General features: G+C 40.6%; 2 protein-coding genes across 3 annotated transcripts in view; one reads left to right on the top strand and one right to left on the bottom strand.

Moving 5' to 3' along the window:
* Positions 1-22,200, bottom strand: part of RAF1 (Raf-1 proto-oncogene, serine/threonine kinase) — a 73,379-nt gene that overhangs the window by 36,836 nt on the left and 14,343 nt on the right. The gene's annotated exons all lie outside the window — the stretch shown is intronic.
* Positions 19,204-19,663, top strand: LOC110124151 (small integral membrane protein 26-like). The gene has a single exon (XM_070463351.1). It carries the CDS (start codon positions 19,248-19,250, stop codon positions 19,530-19,532), a length of 285 nt encoding a protein of 94 aa, XP_070319452.1. The 5' UTR covers positions 19,204-19,247; the 3' UTR covers positions 19,533-19,663.

Raw genomic sequence — 22,200 nt, 5'->3', positions numbered from 1 at the left:
AATAAAAAAAAAAAAAAAAAAAAAGCTGAATCTATTTCAAAATGTTTGCTTTTACTATCATAGTTTACTTGACATAATCACTCAACTTCATTTATTCTCTGCATGAATATTCTTTTGAAAGTTAGAGAATGACATCTATCCTACATCTAAGCTAAAAAGTGGTTTAGAAATTCTAATAGTACTGAGTTTCGTGGGCAGTGGCTTAGTCGCTAAATCATGACCAACTCTTGTGACTCCACGGACGGCAGCCCTCTGTCCCAGGCTCCTCTGTCCATGGGATTCTCCAGGCAAGAATATTGGACTGGTAGCCACTTCCTTCTCCAGGGGATTTTCCCGATCCAGGGACTGAACTCAGGTCTCCAGCATTTCAGGCAGCTTCTTTACCATCTGAGCCACCAGGGGGTTCGGGAGCAAACAAAAGAACCACACTAGAAAGCACACTGCCCTGAATTATTCAGCAGGGGGACTTAAGGAAGAGGCGAAGACCAAATCCCTGAATAATCTGCTAAATTCTATCTTGAGATCCATTTCAGCTGCCTTCTCTGGGCCCTTCTGGTCGGTACAGTAGTGCCTCATCTTAGAAAGCTTCGCGTTCTGCAGTTTCAGTTACTCGTCTGAAAATATTAAATAGAAAAGTTCAGAATGAATAATTCCTAAGCTTTCAGAGCTGTTTGATCTCTAAGCAGCGTGATGAAAACTCACACCAGTCAGCTCCCTGCTGCCGGGATGTGAACCGCCCCTCTGTCCAGCACGCCCACACTACATATCCTGCCTGCTCTGTAGTGCTCTAGGAGTCTTCGGGGTTACCAGGTGGGCTGTCTCGGTATGGCAGTGCAAGCTATTTTACTTAGCAATGGCCAAAAGTGCAAGAGCTGTGATGCTGGCAATTCGAATATTCTCTTACTGTGCCTAATTTATAAATTAAACTTTATCATAAGTATGTATGTATAGGAGAAAACAGTACAAGAGTCCCAAACTATCCGTAGTTTCAGACACCCATGGGGGAGTGGGGGGGGGGGGACCACTTAAGAAAGCATCCTTCACTGGTAAGGGGGGATGATTATATAATTAAAATAGTATCCAGTATGCTTCAAACAAGGACAGAATAAAGTACCTTCTTAATAGCCAGCTTCTTCAAGGAAGACTTCCAAAACTCAAGTCTCTATCTCTCCTGACTGTAACTCAGAACTTTTTCACACTGTGGAGTGTGACCCATAAGTGTTCAGAATATCATTTTCATGAGTTATGACCAGCTTTCTCAAGTAAGGTAAAGCAGAGTGTATCCACATAGCAGAATTAAGTACTATTTTGAGAAATCTCTGACTCAGGTACACACACATCATAAAATGTATTCCTTAGTAGAAATCACTACTAAGTCTGAAAACTACTGGTGTAATTATAAAGCTCAGAATCCCTACCAGAGCATTCACTGAGTTCTCAAGTGCATTTATTCACACAGAATATATCTTCTTGCACTTGAATGATCAATTTTTTTAAGGATCCATGCAGTCTTAGATTGTCTTAGTTTTACCAATGAACTTTCTCCATGTGTCTGCTAATTCCACCTTGTGTTATATACTAAAATAATCATTTCTGCTAATTCACGTGATTCTTCCAGTTTTCATGTATTTCACTGCCAAGCAGACTCAAAGAAATTCAGTATACTAAGCTTTCATTCTTTTCTCAGGTTCCATTAGTTATTTTGTGAGCTTATTTACCATTCTCATAAATGACAGAATGATCTCTGTTCGTTTCCAAGTCAAACCATTCAATATCAAAGTAATCCAAGTCTATGCCCCAACCACTAATGCTGAAGAAGCTGAAGCTGACCGGTGGTTCTATGAAGACCTACAAGACCTTCAAGAACTAACACCAAATAAAGAGGTTCTTTTCACTATAGGGGACTGGAATGCAAAAGTAGGAAGTCAAGAGATACCTGGAGTAACAGCAAGTTTGGCCTTGGAGTACAAAATGAAGCAGGGCAAAAGCTAACAGAGTTTTGCCAAGAGAATACACTGGTCATAGCAAACACCTTCTTCCAACAACACAAGAGATGACTCTACACATAGACATCACCAGATGGTCAATACCAAAAGCAGATTGATTATATTCTTTGAGATCTAAGATGTAGCAAAGTCAGCAAAAAGAAGACCAGGAGATGACTATGGCTCAGATCATGAACACGTCATTGCAAAATTCAGACTTAAAGAAAGTAGGGAAAATCTACTACGTCATTCAGGTATGACCTAAGTCAAATCCCTTATGATCATACAGTGGAGGTGACAAACAGATTCAAGCGATTAGATCTGACAGAGGTGCTGAAGAACTATGGATGAAGGTTTGTAAAATTGTACAGGAGGCAGTGATCAAGACCCATCCCCAAGAAAAAGAAATGCAAGAAGGCAAAATGGTTGTCTGAGGAGGCCTTATAAATAGCTGAGAAAAGAAGAGAAGTGAAAGGCAAAGGAGAAAAGGAAAGATATACCCATCTGAATGCAGAGTTCCAGAGAATAGCAAGGAGAGATAAGAAAGCCTTCTTAAGTGAACAATGCAAAGAAATAGAGGAAAACAATAGAAAGGGAAAGACTAGAGATCTCGTCAAGAAAATTAGAGATACCAAGGGAATATTTCATGCAAAGATGAGCACAATAAAGGACAGAAATGGTATGGACCTAACAGAAGCAGAAAATATTAAGAAGAGGTGGCAAGAATACACAGAAGAACTGTACAAAAAATGTCTTAATGACCTGGATAACCACAATGGTGTGATTGCTAGAGCCAGACATCCTGGAGTGCAAAGTCAAGTGGGCCTTAGGAAGCATCACTACAAACAAAGCTAGTGGAGGTGATGGAATTCCAGTTAAGCTATTTCAAATCCTAAAAGATGATACTGTGAAAGTGCTGCATTCAATATGCCAGCAAATCTGGAAAACTCAGCAGTGGCCACAGGACTGGAAAAGGTCAGTTTCATCCCAATCCCAAAGAGCAATGCCAAAGAATATTCAAACTATAGCACAACTGCACTCATTTCACATACTAGCAAGGTAATGCTCAAAATCCTCCAAGCTAGGCTTCAACAGTACATGAACCAAAAACTTTCAGATGTACAAACTATATTTAGAAAAGGCAGAGGAACCAGAGATCAAATTGCCAACATCTGCTGGATCATAGAAAAAGCAAGGAAATGCCACGAAAACATCTACTTTTGCTTCACTGACTTTGCTAAAGCCTCCAACTGTGTGGATCACAACAAACTGTGGAAAATTCTTCTAAGAGATGGGAATACCAGACCACCTGACCTGCCTCCTTAGAAATCTGTATGCAGGTCAAGAAGAACAGTTAGAACCAGACATGGAGCAACAGACTGGTTCCAAATTGGGAAGGAGTACGTCAAGGCTGTATATTGTCACCTTGCTTATTTAACTTATATGCAGAGTACATCATGGGAAACACCAGGCTGGCTGAAGCACAAGCTGGAATCAACACTGCTGGGAGAAATATCAATAACCTCAGATACACAGATGGTACCACCCTTATGGAAGACAGCAAAGAAGAACTAAAGAGCCCCTTGATGAAGGTGAAAAAGGAGAGTGAAAAAGCTGGCTTAAAATTCAACATTCAAAAAAACTAAGATCATGGCATCCAGTCCCATCACTTCATGGCAAATAGAAGGGAAAAAAATGGGAATGATGACAGACTATTTTACTGGGCTCCAAAATCATTGAGGACAGTGACTGCAGCCATGAAATTAAATGACGTTTGCTCCTTGGAAGAAAAGCTATGATCAACCTAGACAGCATATTAAAAAGCAGAGACATTACTCTTGCCAGCAAAGGTCCATAGAGTCAAAGCTATGGTTTTTCCAGTAGTCATGTATGAATGTGAGAGTTGGACCATAAAGAAGACTGAGTGCCAAAGAACTGATGCTTTCGAACTGTGGTGCTGGAGAAGACTCTTGAGAGTTCCTTGGACAGCAAGGAGATCAAACCAGTCAATCCTAAAGGAAATCAACCCTGAATATTCACTGGAAGGACTGATGCTGAAGCTCCAATACTTTGGCCACCTGATGCAAAGAGCTGACTCACTGGAAAAAGACATTGATGGTGGGAAAGATTGAGGGCAGGAGGAAAAGGGGTTGACAGAAGACGAGATGGTTGGTTGGACAGGATCATTGAGTTGATGGACATGAGTTTGAGCCAGACACAACTAAGCGACTGAACAATGAACATTTATCATTCAAATTTACTGTGACAATATCTACTGTAGTGGATTCACTGACAGTAACTTGAGACCATTCTCTAACACTGATTAGGCTACATGGCTCACTAACTTTTAAATACTATGACAGTTTTAAGGCATGGAACTTACACACCCATGGGTCTCACATGATGAAGCCTCACTTAAATATATATGTATATATATTTATCTATTTGGTTGTGCCAAGTCTTAAGTTTTCAGCATGCCAAATCTTTTTTTTCCCCAGTTACAGCATGTGGGATCTTAGTTCCCTGACCAGGAATCGAACTCTGGTCCCCCTGCATTGGAGTATGGAGTCTTAACCACTGGACCACCAGGGAAGTCCCTATGAAGTCTCATTTACTAAATTAGTTTATTCCATGTTGAAGCTGCAATCTTTAATTCTCTCTCAAAATTGCCCTTCTTCTCTATCGTCTCATTTATCACTTTTTATAACGATCGCTATTGCTGTAAGGTCTTCTGTTTCCTATTCTTTTCTGCTTTTAAAGGAAATACCAAATAAGACTGTGGAGTTAAATCTATTTCACTGAACTTAATACAGATTCCACTCCCAATTTAAGTCCTTCTCCAAAGTGGACATGAGAAAGATTATCCTCACTCAGAGTCTTGTAATTTTTTTTTTAAACCTTCTCTTCTGGAGAGTTCCAGAGATCAAGTGTCTGGATAGAAAGCATGAGAACCTCGAAACATACAAAGCAGGCTTCTGGAAGTCTTTGAAGGCAGCCCCTATGTAGAAAAATTCTACATGCCTCTACTGAGCTTTGGGTTCTTTGTGATGTCCTTCAGGTAAAACTCTTCCCATAAAACCTCCTTTCTTTGCTTCCTATTCATAAAGAATTTACCACTCTCCCCTGTTTTTATATTGATATTATTCACATGTACGCTATTAATAGCCCTCCCCTAATTATTTACATGTCTGCATCCCTATTTGACTATAAGCTCCTTGAGGACAGAGTACACACATGCCTCTTTGTTTTCTTTTCCCCAGAACTTACTTACTAGCACAACCCATGACTCAAAGGAGTTATTCAACCAAGACTTCAAATCAATGTGATGGCTGCTGCAGAATCCACAACATAGTAAACATTTAGAGTTATGTAAATTATTAAGGGAAAGGGCTATTTTTAGTATGTAATACAAGATTATAACCACAAGCAAGCATCCATGAAAAATTCAAATACTTAACAAAGACTAGTTATCTGAACAGTAACAATATTGGTTTGTTCTCTATTTTGACACCTGCCAAAACTGACTAGGAAACAAGCTATATTCATCCAAAATGAATTTCTTAAAATTCTGTACTAACTATACAGCAAGAATGATAACATCAGCTAATTGCTACTGAGTTCTTGACATTTCAGTATGTTCAATACTACTGAGTAATATTGAATTTTTCACATTTCATTATGTGTCAGTTCTTTAAATACAATCTCTCATTTAAGCCTCCCAAGAACTCTATAACAGATACTATTATCCTGATTTTGGATATAAGGAAATTGTAAGACCAAGAAAATTAAATAAAACTGTTCAAGGTTTACACAGTAAGATAGAGAGCCAAGATTACTGACAGAATATCTAAGGTCAAAAGCACTCACAAGTTCTGCCAGAGCTTTATCACACCATCTCTTTATTCTTCAGGCAGATAAGATCAATGCATTTGTGTGGCAGGCTGTTGCTGAGATGAAGTGCCAGATTTCAACCCTGTGGCTGCCTGCTCTAGCTTCCTGCTGCTGGCTCCTCCCTTCTACTCTGATCATTTGTTTTTATTACACTTTTATTTAAAATATGATATAATTAAATTTGGGGAGGGGCATAAAAAAGGAAAGTTACCCATAACCTTATTCATCCTAACAAAACATTTTTGGATACCATCTCCTAATATTAGAAGCATAGTGCATGGATATCTGTTCAGAACTACTTCCACCTTTTATTAGCTGTGTGACCTTTTGCCAAATTACTTAATTTCCCCCATACCAATTTTTTCACTCAGTCATATTACGGAGCAACTATTATGTACCTGACACTGTTTTATTCTAGATGCCTGAGTTAACTCAGTGAAATTAGAGACAAAGACCCTTGATCTCCAGAGAAGCGGATCTTCTAGAGGACACACACAAAACAAAGTAAGTTATATAACATGATGGCAGGTGATCAGTGCTGGGGGAAGGGAGACGAGTTGCAATTTATATAACGAGGTCAGAGTCGGTCTCGCTGAGGAGGTGAAGAGCTGAGTGAGGAAGTCAGGAGTTTGACTTGTAAGCAGCTGGGGGGACAGTCAAGGCAGAAGGAGCAGCGAGTGAAAACCCTAGAGGAGGAGTGTCCCGCTCCCAAGGAATAGCAAAGACCATGAGCTCAGTGAAGTGGGAGCAGAGCTGGGGGAGGGGGCGATGCAGTCAAACCTAGGTCACCACTGAAGGACTCTGCCTTTTACTGAGGGAAATGGGAAGCCACTGAAAGGTTTTGAGCAGGAAAGACACACAACCTAAGGTCTTAAAAGGACTAGTCCAGTTGCTACACTGTAAATAAACGACATGTGCAGTAGACATCCAACTCTGAAGTTCAGAAGATGTCTGTGCTGAAGGGTTAACCATGAGAACGGTTCAATGGCTGTGCCTGCCGCTGACACTGCTGTAGTTTCTGCCTTACCAAGGCCACTCAGCACGGAGAGTGGCAGAAAACGAGCCTGTGCCTCAGCGTGCTGTGTACACAGACAGCAGGCTGAAGGGAGGGGTTCTCCTAAAGCCCGTGAGGTGGGCAGTCCTGGGAGCTGAGCTACAGACTTTCACTACTTAGCAATGCTCTCTTTGGGGCTAACTATGGCCTCACTCCTTATCCATACATGTACCTATGCATAACTGCAGTCTCAATCCAAACACTGTTACATTATTCTCCTTCCAACTTCAAGTATTTGATAGTTCTTTGTCTAATCATACCCCATTGTGTTGCATGTAATTCATCCTTAACCTATTCTTAAGTCACATATTTTTTTCAGAGCTAAAAGTCTCTGAAACCAGAACATATGCTAAAAACAATGCTGTGCCTTACTTGTCCCAACAGAGAACCTGAAAAGAATACCATCAGATATGTATGTATTTTGCTTAATAACCTAGGTATGAGATACTAGGTCAAAAGGATGAGAATTATGATGAATTATGGATGAATTATGAATTATGGATGAATGCTGCTAGTGTCACAATTTTAATGTTTTAAAATTGGTCTGGGACGAATTTTTGTCTTTAAGATAAGCTTATTTTCTGAAGCAACTGGTGGCTATTTTCTCTGATCTTTTTTACCGCAGGGTGGAGGGGGGGGAGGTGGCAGGCAGGGGGGCAGGGAGGTAGGGGGTTAGGGTAGGTTTAACCCGGAAAAGGAGGGTTGTGCTATTTCATTTTCTTAGAAGTGACAAAGACTTCTGAAAGTTTAGAGAGGTTAAAGATACAGACTGATAAAGGCAACACCAATGGGTGTAACTTTCTTAAGAATTTCACATTAGGTCAGCTTTCCATCAGCAGGCTGGGTATTGAGTACGATTATTTTGTGTTTTTTATACTCCATGGAAGAAAAGGAGCACTCAACAGCCTAAGTCCCAAAGAGGTCTCTTAAGCTCTTCTAATAAGGTGGCTCAGGTCTTTATTCCTTGAAAAAGTAAAACGGAGGAACTCTACACAGGGAGGTTTCAGGTACAGTTGACAGCATGGGTGCTATTCTGAAAACCATGCTAACTGAATGCCTAAAAGCAGAGACTAAGGAGCTTCTTCCACAGCTGGGCAACCAGGCTCAAAAAAAAAACAAAACAAAACCCAACATTAGCTCCCCTACCTTACAACGAAGCTCAAAGACAACAAGCCTAACCCAAGCATTCAAAGATTCCAATCAGCTATTTAATTCAATCCTTTTAGAAATAAGACTGTCAAAGATTACCAGACACTTTAACATGGATGAGAAAGACCAAAACACAATAGGAAACACATACACCCCTGCATGACTTGAGCTATCAGATTAACTGAAATCATCAGAACAGATCCCATCAACTGCTCATAACATTAAATTTTACAGTAATGGGATAACAGAAAATTCCACAAACTTCTAAAGGAAAAAACAAGGAATCAGGAATCAGAATGGCTTCAAACTTATCAACACTGGAAGATACAAAAATAATGAAGGAACGACTTCTAAATTCTAAAGGGAAATTACTTCCAATTTAGAATAATCACCAAAACTATTGTAGGAAAGAGGTATTTTCTGGCATTTATTACTAAAAATATTTTATCCTTAACGGTCCATGTCCCAAGGGATTTGTTACATGATTAAGAATAAACCAAGAAAGAGATGAGATATAGGGAAAAGGGCATCTAACACAAGAAAGAAGCAAAACAGAATCCCCAGGCCAGTGGAGGGAAATCTCTGAATCACACCTGAGCATCAGGGACAAGAAGCCATAACTGTGTGACCTTGAACTTTGAACTGCCTTGAACCGCACCTTGTACTGCCACCAGCAACACTCACCTGCATGTTAGCCTTGTCTTTGCTTCAGAGACAGGGTAGAGAGAGGGGAGGGAGAAAGAGGTAAGGGAGGAAACGTTGGGAGAGAAGAGTTGGAAGGAAACAGCCCACATTTTTAGTTTGCCATGATCCTATACTCTCCATTTTCTTTTTTTTTTTTCTTTTTTTTATTATTTTTATTTTTTTTTTAAATTTTTATTAGTTGGAGGCTAATTACTTTACATCATTGCAGTGGTTTTTGTCATACATTGAAATGAATTAGCCATGGATTTACATGTATTCCCCATCCCGGTCCCCCCTCCCACTTCCCTCTCTACCCGATCCCTCTGGGTCTTCCCAGTGCACCAGGCCCGAGCACTTGTCTCATGTACCCAACCTGGGCTGGTGATCTGTTTCACCCTAGATAATATACATGTTTCAATGCTGTTCTCTTAAAACATCCCACCCTCGCCTTCTCCCAGAGTCCACAAGTCTGTTCTATACATCTGAGTCTCTTTTTCTGTTTTGCATATAGGGTTATCGTTACCATCTTTCTAAAGTCCTAACTGAACTATGGCTAATTTACAATGTTGAGTTAATTTCTGCTGTACAAGAAAGTGATTCAGTTATACACACATATATTCCTTTTTATATTCACTTCCATTAGAGTTTATCACAAGATACTATAGTTCCCTATGCTATATAATAGGACCTTGTTTACCCATTCGGTATATAATTAGTTAGCATCTGCTAAGCCCAAACCTCCACTCCATCCCTCCCCCAACCCCCTCCCCACTGGGCAACCACAGGTCTGTTCTCTATGTCTGTGAGTCTGTTTCTGTTTGTAGATAAGTTCATTTGTGCCATATTTTAGATTCCACATATAGGTGACATCATACAGTCTTTTTCTGACTTGCTTCACTTAGTATGATAATTTCTAACACCATCCATGTTGCTGCAAATGGCATTATTCTTTCTTACTGCTGCATAGTATTCCAGTGTGAGTGTGCGTCTGCGTGCACATCTTCATTATCCACTCATCTGTCAATGGACACTTAGGCTGTTTCCATGTCTTGGCGTTTGGGAATAGTGCTGCTATGAAAAAAGGGGTGCATGTATCTGCCCAGGAGTGGGACTGCTTGGGCCATGTGCATGCATGCGTGCATTCACTTCAGTCATGCCTGAGGTCTTTGTAACACCATGGACTGTAGGTAGCCAGGCTCCTCTGGAATGGGATTCTGCAGGCAAGAATACTGGGGAGGGTTGCCATGACCTCCTCCAGGGGGTCTTCCCCACCCAGGGACTGAACCAGCATCTCCTTTGCCTTGGGCACAGCTGGCAGATCACTTTACCCACTGAGCCACCTGGGAAGTTCTGCTGGGTCATGTGGCAACTCTATTTTTAGTTTTTTGAGGAACCTCCATACTGTTTTGGCTGCATCAACTCACATTTCCACAAACATTGTAGGCAGGTTCCCTTTTCTCCATACCCTTCTCCAACATTTGTTACTTGGAGACTTTTTAATGATGAGCCTTCTGACTGATGTGGAGTGATATTTTATTGCAGTCCTGATTTGCCTTTTTCTAAAAATTAGTGATGTTGAGCATCTTTTCATGTACCTGAATGCCATCTGTCTGTCTTCTTTGGAGAACTGTCTATTTAGGTTTCTTATGCCCATTTTTTGATTCGGTTGTTTTTTATTCTTGAGTTGTATGAGATGTTTGTACAGTTTGGAAATTAAGCCCTTGTTGGTCTCATCATTTGCAAATACTTCCTCTCATTCTGTAGGTTGGATTTTCATTTTATTTGTGGTTTTCTTTACAAAGGACTTCTCTTGTATCTCAGCTGATAAAGAGTCCACATGCAATGCAGAAGGACCTGGGTTCGATCCCTGGGTTGGGAAGATCCCCTGGAGAAGGGAAAGGCCACCCACTCCAGTATTCTGGCCTGGAGAATTCCATGGACTGTACAGTCCATGGGGTCACAAAGAGCTGGACACAACTGAGTGACTTTTTCTTCTTTCTTTGCTGTACAAAAGCTTGCAGGTTTGGTTTATCTTTGCTTTTATTTCTACTGCCTTGGGAAACTGACCTAAGAAAACATCAGTACAATGTATGGCATAATCCTATACCCCTTTCAGTATACTCTTCCTCATACAGGAGCTAGTGAGAGCTGGGCTGCACCTTGAGATATTCTGGGCGGTTGATCGACATGAACAGCATAGTCGGGCGAGCGGTACAGGGTTTCCCAAAGCACGGGCCACACATCGTTCATGGTTCACAAAGACGATTCTAGAGGGCTTGCGGACATGGCACAAAATAACACTGAGTCAACCAGATGAAGACTGTGATAAAGATCATGATGCCTCTTTAACACTTCTTAATCTCCATTTTTTAAAAAAAGCCACTAATAAACTAATTAAAAATTAATTCTGTTGTTTTTATTATATTAAATTAGCACTAAAGGAATACAGTACTACATGTGATCCCTGTTCTCCTGGCATCTTCTTTTGGATTCATTTTGACTGTGTATTTTGAAAGTGCACATAACAGAGTTCCCTCCATTTTTGTGCAAAAGAAGTGAGCGCAAGAGAGCAATCAATCATCACCCACCCTTGATGCTCTGCCCCTGCGATGTCAGGCGATGCCAGCGCCCAGCCCTTATCTCTATAACTCTAGTGAGCGCAAGAGAGCGATCAATCATCACCCGTCCTGGATGCTCTGCCCCTGCGATTTCAGGCGATGCCAGCGCCCAGCCCTTATCTCTATAGCTCTCCAGCCTCAAACTACTTTACTGTTTTTAAAGGTAAAGTTCCAGGAACACCCGGGCGGTCAGTCCAGTGGTTAGGATTCCACAGGAGGCACAAGTTCGATCCCTGGTCGGGGAACTTAAGAGCCCACAAGCCTCAGGGCACCGCCAAAAAAAAAAAAAAAAAAAAAACCCAAAACATCCAGTGAGCTATTTTAAGAAAATATATTAAATAAGCACTACTACAGGTAGGTCTCTCTTCTGGTAAAAGTCAGGAAGATACCACTCCAATGACTGAAACTGGTGAAACACTAGTCTAGCAGAGGCAATACACTCTTTAAATGACCCTGCACTCTGCCATTTCTTATCTGTCAGGCTTTGAAGCAAGTCTGATCAATAAAATTCTAGCAATCAAATCTAGAGGGTTTCTCAGCCTAACGATCCTGTCTTCCTCCTGCTGCTGCTAAGTCACTTCAGTTGGGTCCAACTCTGTGCGACCCCATAGATGGCAGCCCACCAGGCTCCCCCATCCCTGGGATTCTCCAGGCAAGAACACTGGAGTGGGTTGCCATTTCCTTCTCCAATGCATGAAAGTGAAAAGTGAAAGTGAAGTCGCTCAGTCGTGTCCGACTCTTCACGACCCCATGGACTGCAGCCCACCAGGCTCCTCTGCCCATGGGATTTTCCAGGCAAGAGTGCTGGAGTGGGGTGCCATTGCCTTCTCCACTCTTTCTCCTAAGAGACTCATTATTCTGCACTTGCAGGGGTTTCTTCTATCTCCTCCACCTGCTTTGCTGGCTTCTGTTCTTCCTCCTGCCTCAAAACCATGGATGTACCTCAGGACTTCTAAACTTTCCAAGTGTTCCACAGGCTTTCCAACCTGGCCGACACACACTGCCTCCATCAATGAAAAGCGTGGCAAACAACACTGTTGTTTCCCAATCCCACATTCCTCTTTTGAGAACTTCCTTCCTTCAGCCACAAGAATCAGCCCCAAGCAGCGAGGTTTATCTGTTTACATTCATGACCCCACCCCTTAAGGCCCCACTACTACAGAATGGAACAAGCAAGTGGAAACTTAATTTGAAACTGAGACACTATAAAGAATGATCCTTTGAACTAAGAACACAGAAACAGAGTTATAAGAATGTTGGTCCATGCATGTTCAAAGCAGTCAAAGCAAGTTTGCTACTAAGAGAACAATATTCTGCAAACTGACCTACAGATTCAACACAATCTCTAACACAACAGGCTTCTTTGCCAGCTTCTTAGTAGATATTGCCAAGTTGACTCTAAAATGCATATGAAAATTCAAGGGACCCAGAACAGTCAAAATAATCTTGAAAAAGAACAAAGTTTGAGGAATCATACTTACCAATTTCAAAACTTACTACACAAAGCAACAGTGGTAATCAATGTGGTACTGGTATAACAATAGTCGTATAGTGCAACAGAACAGAACTAAGAAGGGCACCAAACAATTCAGACATCCACATGCAAAAGAATGGAGTTGGACCCCTACTTCAGAGAATATGTAAAAATTAAACCAATGGGTGAAGACCTGAATAATGTAAGAGCTAAAACTATAAAACACTTAAAAGAAAACAAAAGAGTAAATCTGGACGACCTTGAATTTGGCAGTGGTTTTTAAGATATAACACTAAAGACACAAGCAACAAAAGAAAAACAGATAAGCTGGACTTGATCAAAATTAAAAACTTCTTGCTTCAAAGAACACAATCAAGAAAATAAAAAGATAACCTAAGTTTGGCAGAAACCAATGCAATTCTGTAAAACATTTAACCTTCAATTAAAAAATAAATTAATTAATTGAAAAAAGGGGGGTAAATCTGCAAATCATGCATCTCATAAGGAATTTGCATCTAGAATATAAATATTCTATAGAATACAGGCTAAAGATCTCAGAATTCAATAGTAAAAAGACAACCCAATTTCAAGACACGCCAAAAATCTGCATAGACATTTTTCCAAAAAAGATACAGAAACAGTCAAGAACATGAAAAGGTGCAACATTACTAACCTTTAAGGAAACGAAAAATCAAAAACAAATGGGACAGCACTTTACAGGACTATTATCAAAAATCGAGAAAGAAAAAGGGAAAAAGGAAGGGAGGGAGGGAAGTGCTGGCAAGGATACAGAGAAAGTGAAACCCTTGTGCACTGCTGGTGGGAAATGTAAAATGGCATATGGTCTCTACAGAAAACAGTATGGTACTTCCTCAAAAAATAAGAGTTACTATACGATCCAGCAAGTCCACATCTGGATACAGACCCAACAGAATTGAAAGCAGGAACTCAAAATATCTGCACACCCATGTTCACAGTTTACTCCCAATAGCCAAAAGGTGGATACAAGCCAAGTGTCCACTGACCAAGTGACCAAGTAAAATGATAACAAAATATGCTATACACATGCAAAGAAGTATCATTCGGTCCTAAAAAGCAAGAGGATTTTGATACATGCTACAGCATGGATGAACCTTGAGGACATTATGCTAAGTGAAATAAGCCAGTCATAAAGGACAAATATTGTATGATTACACTTTTATGGCATACCCAGAGTAATCAAATTCATAAAGAAAGTAGGATTGTAGTTCGCAGGGACAGGAGTGGGGAGTCAAGGCGGGGAGGTTAAGGGTACAGAGTTCCAGTATGAGATGATGGAAAAGTTCTGGAGATGGATGGTGGTGATGGTTGCAACATAATATAAAGGTACTTAATGCCACTGAACTGTGCAGAAATTTATATTATGTATATGGTACATGGCAGTACATTTGTTATATTTTACCACAATAAATTTTTTGACAAAGAATGTTTATAGTTGCCTAAACCTACCATGTTTTTTTTAAAGACAGCCCGTCAAAACACCATTATAGTCACTGATAGTAAATCTGGAGGCTCTGGGAAAGCCCATGCACCTCCCTGGACCTCGTGGCTTCATCTTAAAAATCAGGTGCAAAGGACTAAATCAGACCTACCTCTAACTTGGGAGTCTCAGAACCCCTGTGAACCCCAAATGTCACAAACTGGGGTGGCCAAAAAGTTCACTGGGGTTTTTCCATAATATGTTACAGGAAAACCCAAATGAACTTTTTGGCCAACCCAATTAACAAAAAAGAAAAACTCCTCCGGGAATTCCCTGGTGGTCCAGTGGTTAGGACTTCATACTTTCACTACTTTCAATCCCTGGTCAAGGAACTAGGATTCCAAAAACCATGTGGCCATAAAAATAAAACATTCTGGTTACTTGCAATATTTCCAAACTAAAACTAATAATCTATTCTTTTACCTTCCAAAAGTCCACTTGGAGCAACAAAAATCATCAGGCTTCTCTATCCACTGCAGATTGAAGCTACAGGACTTCAGGGCAGACTTGCAGGTTATTGGAACCTTTGATGTTGCTGCTGTTATGAAGTCACTCAGTTGTGTATGACTCTCTGCGACCCTATGAGTTGTAGCCCGCCAGGCTCCTCTTTCCATGGGATTCTCCAGGCAAGAATACTGGAGTGTGTTGCCATTTCCTACTCCAGGGGATCTTCCCAACCCAGAGATCAAACCTGAGTCTCCTGCTTGGCAGGAGGATTCTTTACCACTGAGTCACTTGGGAAGTCCATCAGAACCTTAGGACATCAGAAAGTTCACAGGAGCATTATGCCTAACAGCCAAAAGGTAGAAACAGCACAAATACCCATCCAGTGATGAATGAATAAAAAAAATGTGGAGCAGTTGCCCTCAGGTATCTGCAAGGGATTTGTTCCAGGATCCCCTGTAGATAACAAAGTCCAAGGACACTCAAGTACCTTATATTAAATGGTGTAATATTTGCATCAAAACTACACACATCCTTCCAAACTTGAAATCATCTCTAGATTACTTACAAGCAACTGAACAACAACAAGACTACCTACAACACCTAACGCAATGTAAATGATATGTAAATGGTTGCCTTGACAAGGGAACAAATTCAAGTTCTGCTTTTTGGAACTTTCTGGTAATGCCTTTGGGTAAACAGCATTTCCCAGGGAAGCTCTTCAAAGTAAAGAGCCCCACACATGAGTTCACATTTCACTGGCCTCCAGTGAGTCACTGTGAACAAATCATTACGTCCAAATGGTTGGCCTTCACAAACTGACTGAAGCAAATCAGGTTCTCCATTAGAGTTAAAGATGAGATCAGTCTCATTAAAAATGAATGGCTACATAATAGGGAATAAGGGCTGACAGTTCCTCAGAGAAAAATATGGGTACAGTTACAATGAAAGGGGGTAACAGAAACAAGCAACAGGTGTCCCACTTTACCAGTTTTCAGGTGACAATCACCAAGATCAAGGATTTGTTAAAGGAAGGAGCTTAGAGATACATCCTTAAATTGACCTACTGTGCATACTCTTAAATGAAGAATCAAAACTCAGGTAACACCTTTAACTTCTCAAGTATTGCCACTATTTGTAAACACACACACCCATGACAAATCAGGCAAGCGACATGGGTCTTCTTAAGCCCATGTCGCTCTGTTCTTCAGCAAATCTTAGGGGAAGATCTTTGAGCAGGCAGGGGACAAAATACCACATGTTTTCTTGTTCATTCGCTTCTGTGGAACACATCTATCAACAGGACCAGGAAAATGAAATTTCCAGAAAGTGAAATATGAAAAAATATAAAAGGAACAGACTTGACAGATTTTAAAAAAAAAAAGAAAGAAAGAAACCAGCATCTTTTAAGCATCTATTATGAGCTAGGTCCTAAGCATATAGGTACTCAAATACTATTTCATTTAATCCACATAACCTCAAGTTACCTGCCTCTTCTACCAAAAAAAAAAAAAGGAGCTGGAAGAGATGACCTATACTGACCCTTCTAGCTCTAACACCTTGTAATGATTCTACTGCCACGAAAATCTAACAAATACTACAATTTTCTGATACAGAATATCCTTCCCTAGCTTTCCAAATAGACTATATGGCAACCTTCTCTTAATGATTTATAAGTTACTGTAATGAGTAACCTCTGGATATCTATAGAATGTAAATACAGCAGATTTTCCAAAAACAATAATTTTACTCAGATTTGAGTTGGGGAGGCTAATAAGGTAATTGCAGTTTTAAATATGGGTTTTCCTGGTGGTTCAGACACTAAAAAATCTGCCTGCCATGTGGGAGATCAGGGGTCGATCCCTGGGTTGGGAATATCCCCTGGAGAAGGGTACGGCTACCCACTCCAGTATTTCTTGCCTGGAGAATTCCACGGACAGAGGAGCCTGGCAAGCTACAGTTCATGGGGTCGCAAAGAGTTGGACATGAATGAGCGACTAACACACACAGAGTTTTAAATATTTTGATAATGTATCTATTATGAAGTAAAAATCAAAAAACAAATATTTAAGATGAAATGTGACTTCCAAAAACTTTCAGGTTTAAAGGATAGACATTTAATCTAATATTAGTGGTAGTCTGATGGAAAAGCTTCAAAACAACAATGACAATCAATGTAACAAACAACGGAGTCCTGTGTCTCCTTTCTACTTCTCAGATTCTCCCTGCACTCTGGCTGCCAGAACCACTTCTGACTTGACAGTATTTACTTCTGCTGACTTCCCTACTCCAGCATTTGCTCTTGACAACCTGATTTGAGAAAGAGAATCAAGCCTGTATATTAAGGAGAACAGGAAAAGAACCTAGTCTACTAGGCTAGAGAGGGAAAGTCACTCAGTTGTGTCTGACTCTTTGTGACCCCATGAACTGTAGCCCACCATGCTCCTCTGTCCATGGAATTCTCCAGGCAAGAATGTTGGAGTGGGTAGCCATTCCCTTCTCCAGGGATCTTTCCACCCCAGGGACTGAACCCGGGCCTCCTGCATTGCAGGCAGATTCTTCACCATCTGAGCCACCAGGGAAGCCCAGAGAAGGCCTAACCCCCGAGTAATATAAAGGCCTCAGCACAGGCTTCTTTGCAAGGTCAAACTACATTCCAGGAGATTAACAGTACCGGAAATCCAACATTCAGCTAAGCAAGGTCCTCCTACACACTTGGTCCGCACAACTATACAGACTCTTACGGTAAAATTTTTAACACCCAAATTATTAAACTCCATGAAAATAAAGACTGAGCTCTGACAACCTCTGTATACTTAATTCCTAGAAGAGTACTTGCTGAATGACCAAATAAACTGAGCTTGCACCTTGAAGTCAGAGACTTGCTGATGAATAAACTTCTTGGCTGTGTGGACCTGGGCAAAAAACATCTACGCCTTAATTTCCTCATCTGTAAAATAAGAATATATTTTAAGAGGTGGAGTGGTTATGAGCAGTAAATGAAAAACTATAAAGAATGCAAAATTCACTGTCTGGTACATTGTGTGCACTTAATCCAAAATAGCTATTACTACATAATAGCTATATTATATTATTGGTAATAATACTGCTTATCCACACAACAGAGTAAACTAGATACGATCCTTGATTCCTTTAGTATTCTCCTCACCCACCACATTTAAGCATCCAACACCTACTGTCAGACCCTCCAAACTCCACCACTCTTAACCCAACCCAAGCATTCCAACCTAAGGCACCACCATGTCTTGCCTAGACTGCAGCAGGTGTCACTGTGCCCACTCGAAAACCCTGTAAATCTGTTCTCTACCGAGACCTGTCCCTGTGTCACTCAGACACAGCCACCTGAAGGAGCAGATCTGGTCACAGGGCTGCTCTGCTGAAGTCCTTCTTTTGAGTGTGAATAGTTTCCTCTTACACTCAAAATAAAACCCAAATTCCTTAAAACTATGACCTACAAGGCCTTACATGATGACCTGGCCTCTATCTCTATTTTACACCTTATCTCCCATCCTCTCTTTTAGTTCATTCATTCCTGTCATACTGACCTTCTTGTTGCTAGCTTGTCAATCATGTTTCCACTCAAATGTCACTCCTCAAAGGGGACCTCCCTGACCATCCTGTTTTAGTGTATACTGTCTCTAACATTTTTCTCTCTTTACTGTTTTCACCATCCTTTATGCCATTTTAATAATACTTTGAAATTATATTAGATATCTGCCTACCCAGTGATTGTCTACCCTAGATAGTATGTTCCAAGAAGCCACGTTCAGTTTACCCTAAAAACCCTATCACCTTTCACAGTGTCTAGCATCCAACGGGCCATTAAGACATTTCCTGAATGAATGATAAAGGCTGGCACCTAGGCCCAGTGAGCGCTGAGCTCCACTAGAAGCCATCAGTCCAGGCATTTATGAGCCACACGATGCTGAGGGGCTCCGCTCCAGAACTAGGACACGGACAATTGTGGAATTCTGCAACTGGAGAATCGGCACAGTGTAATCGCCGGCTGGCAGTCAGCTAATCATTCTAGCAGCTCTATCAGACAGATGCCCAACAGACAGAGCTAGCCGGTGACAGCCAGGTGAAGCCGTTACGGGATTCCACCGTGCTGGAGCTATTTCCAAAGTCTGATTTACTAGCGTTGTTTGGCATTTTTCTTCACAGTTGTTTTATTTTAAAAATAAAACCAAGCACCATTCTTGTTCACCTACTCTGTCACACTAAACTCTAAACATGTTCCACCTACACACACATCCATTTGTCCTAAATATACACTGCTGAAAATAAAAAGTGGTTTTAAGCCACAGTGTCCCTACTAAAGAAATGTAGAAATGTGTTTTTAAACATGCCTAAGGGAAGGCCTGCCTTCACCCGAGACTCTGAGGAGTGGAGTCTAGGCGGCGGCGTCATGCGGCCGGCACAAGCTCTTAGTTGGTACCGGCGGATGTCAGTCGTTTACGGACTGGGCGCCTGGACCCTGCTGGGCTCCTTGATTTTCTTGAGTCAGAAAAAGAGCAAGCCGCCAGGTGATAAAGTAGAACAAAAGGATGCCTCAAGAAACGAACTATCTGAGCCCCCAAAAGGCTTTTATGTGGAAACGATTGTCACATATAGAGAAGATTTTGTTCCAGTTACTGCCAGGATCATCAACTATTTGAAATCATGGACTAGTGGCCCTGGACCAAAATCATGATTGACTGCTGAACTCTGAAAACAGAACTTTGGTTCAGCATATACATTTGAGAGATACCTTGATTTCCACTTTCCATTTGTGAAAAATGAATACATTTAAGTTTGCTGTAAAATAAAAAAATAGGCAATAAATAGCCCCTTGAAGAAAACATAAATAAATAAATAAACATGCCTAAGATCATGCAGAATGCAAAAGAATGAGTAGAAAGAGTAGGATATCAGACAGCAGGAGGGGTAGTTCAGCCTAACAGAAATACAATAATTAACAAACATTTGGGGTACATGTCCTAAAACAAAATGATTTCATAAGCATAACCAAGAAATGGCAGTTCCTGTTTAAATTTTTGGATGTTAATCTAAAATACTCTTCATATACGTTAAGTTGTGAACGATGAAACTAATCAGCACAATTAAAGAGAAAAATCAAAGTTTTGTTACAGTTTTCAGCAATTTCAGAACATACAAAAGCTAAAATCTGAGAAAACTGATACACTTTCACATCAGGTTTGCAAATGATTCTAGCATCAGTTACTAGTCATCACCTTCTCTATATTCGCTATGGGCCTAACACCGCATGTTGTAACCTCTAAAAAATCAGTCTCCACTTTAGAGAATGATGAAGCCAGTATCTCAGTGAATAAAAACAAGGAGGTGCTGTATGTCAGCATGTCTTACAGGCCACAGCTAACTAGATGACTAAAATGATAAATTTCTCAAACTCTTTAAAATAATTCAAATATAGGAATGTTAAGAAAAGCTCAACTTTTTTTTTTAGAACTCAACTTTTATAGCAAATTCCTTTTTTTTTTACAATCAAGAACCCATTCCTGGGAGTTCCCATGAACAACATGCACCAGGACAGTCAAGCAGAAAGCTGAAGAAAAGGAACAGAAGCAGGGTGCCAGTGATTTTCATCTTATACTTTCACGAAATAAGATTATCTTTATAAAAGTCTAAACACTGGTAAAGCAAGGTACAAATCCTCACCATAAAACTGCACTTCTGTCCTCAGGCAACAAATTAAATGGCCCCTAAGAGCACAGTACCTACCCCTCAACTCCCAGGCATCAGCAGAGAAGTCACAAACGCTCTCTCGGCTAAGGCAAAAGGCTGTACAGAACTGTGCAGGCTGCATTTCCACAATCTGTAGTTTTGAGCACTCTTCCCACAATCCTCACGCCCCAAACTACACAAACCACTTGTGTAGGAACATTTGGATATGCAAACAAAGTAAAAGGGGAGGAAATACGGGGGGCCATACTGTGTCTGTGAAAACTGACTGGCTTAAAATATTTTAGAGAAATCAAGTTATTTCCTAGTAATTCCTAACAAGCCGTTGAGAAGTGATATTACAAAGGACACTGGGATACTTTATGCTGAACCTCAGAATCCAGAATACACAGGTTGTGATACAGGCATTTTAAACTCAACACATTCATTTCAGGCTTCTCACCCTGTGGCTCAGCTCTAGCAATAATTTCAAAGAACTGCTTCATTCAGAGGCATTTCTAAAAATGAATAAATAGCACCAGGTTAACAAAAGAGTAATAAATTAATTACTCTGGGAGAGTCTTGGGTTTTTTTTGTTTTTTAGTTTACCATGTGCTATTTTAAAAAAGTGTTCAGAAAGCACCTGTTTCAGGTGCAAGATTATTAGGGAGCAGCACACAAACACACAGCCCCAGGACAAGTCAAATGTGGGAAGAGTAAAACCAGGAAAGTGTAACCGCCAGCACGCAGTGTACACTTTTCAGTGATCTGAGTCCTATGTTTAAGGTCCAGCACCTAACTCGGCCTAATCCGACAGATAAATGTTTGACTGGAAACACCATCCTATGGACATCTGGAGACACAGACCTCAGCAGAGCACGCACTCAAACATCCCTCACCGACTGCCTTGTAGTTACTCTCCTGAAGGTCAGACACCTCTGGACCATGGTAAGTACAACGAACTGTAACAAGCCTGATTAGTCCAGGAAACCTCAGGAGTTCAGTCTACAAGAACCAAAACGTCCTAAGACTTCGGCCTAACAGAGCCAAGGAGCAGCTGCGCCAACTTGGGGGTTAAGGCTGACTTTGTCTCCCCCTCACCCGACCTCAGCCAAGCCAAGCAGCCAGATAAATGTCACTATTGCTTCCCAACTAGGGGAACACACGTAACTACCTCACAGACCCAGAGGGACAGCATTTTCCTTCAAAACTGCCTCAGCGAATCAGTATACAAAATCTGTCTTAAAACCTCACTTTTGAGCTTTTATTCAAATACTACTCTTTTATTTCACTTAAAAATATGAAAGTGGTGGAGCACAAATACCTAAGGCAACCAGCACTTTGGTGTTAAGCTAGATTTTAAAGACATTCTTAAGCTACCTAATATCAAGTTTCTAAGAATGTAGCAATGCATTCTGTGGTTGAGATTGATTGCAGAAAGTTTACTTCAATCAAGATAACTTAAAATTTTACATTACAGTTTATTCCTCTCCACTATCTCACAGTGCTATTAAAATTAAACAGGCTAAAACCAGGTATTATTCCCAGTTCTTCTGTAGACAAAGAAAACATGAAGTTCAAAAGGTTTAGTGACAATAAGGGAAGCAAAACATTCGGGTTCTCAGACTCTAAATTACAGGTCTATTTTAACACATTAAGAAACAAAAATAACTGTTTAA

The sequence above is a fragment of the Odocoileus virginianus genome, unplaced genomic scaffold (assembly GCF_023699985.2).
Source record: "Odocoileus virginianus isolate 20LAN1187 ecotype Illinois unplaced genomic scaffold, Ovbor_1.2 Unplaced_Contig_2, whole genome shotgun sequence".
Lineage (NCBI taxonomy): Eukaryota > Metazoa > Chordata > Mammalia > Artiodactyla > Cervidae > Odocoileus > Odocoileus virginianus.
The sequence above is the reverse complement of the archived record's forward strand: the minus strand, read 5'-3'. Positions and strand labels throughout refer to the sequence as shown.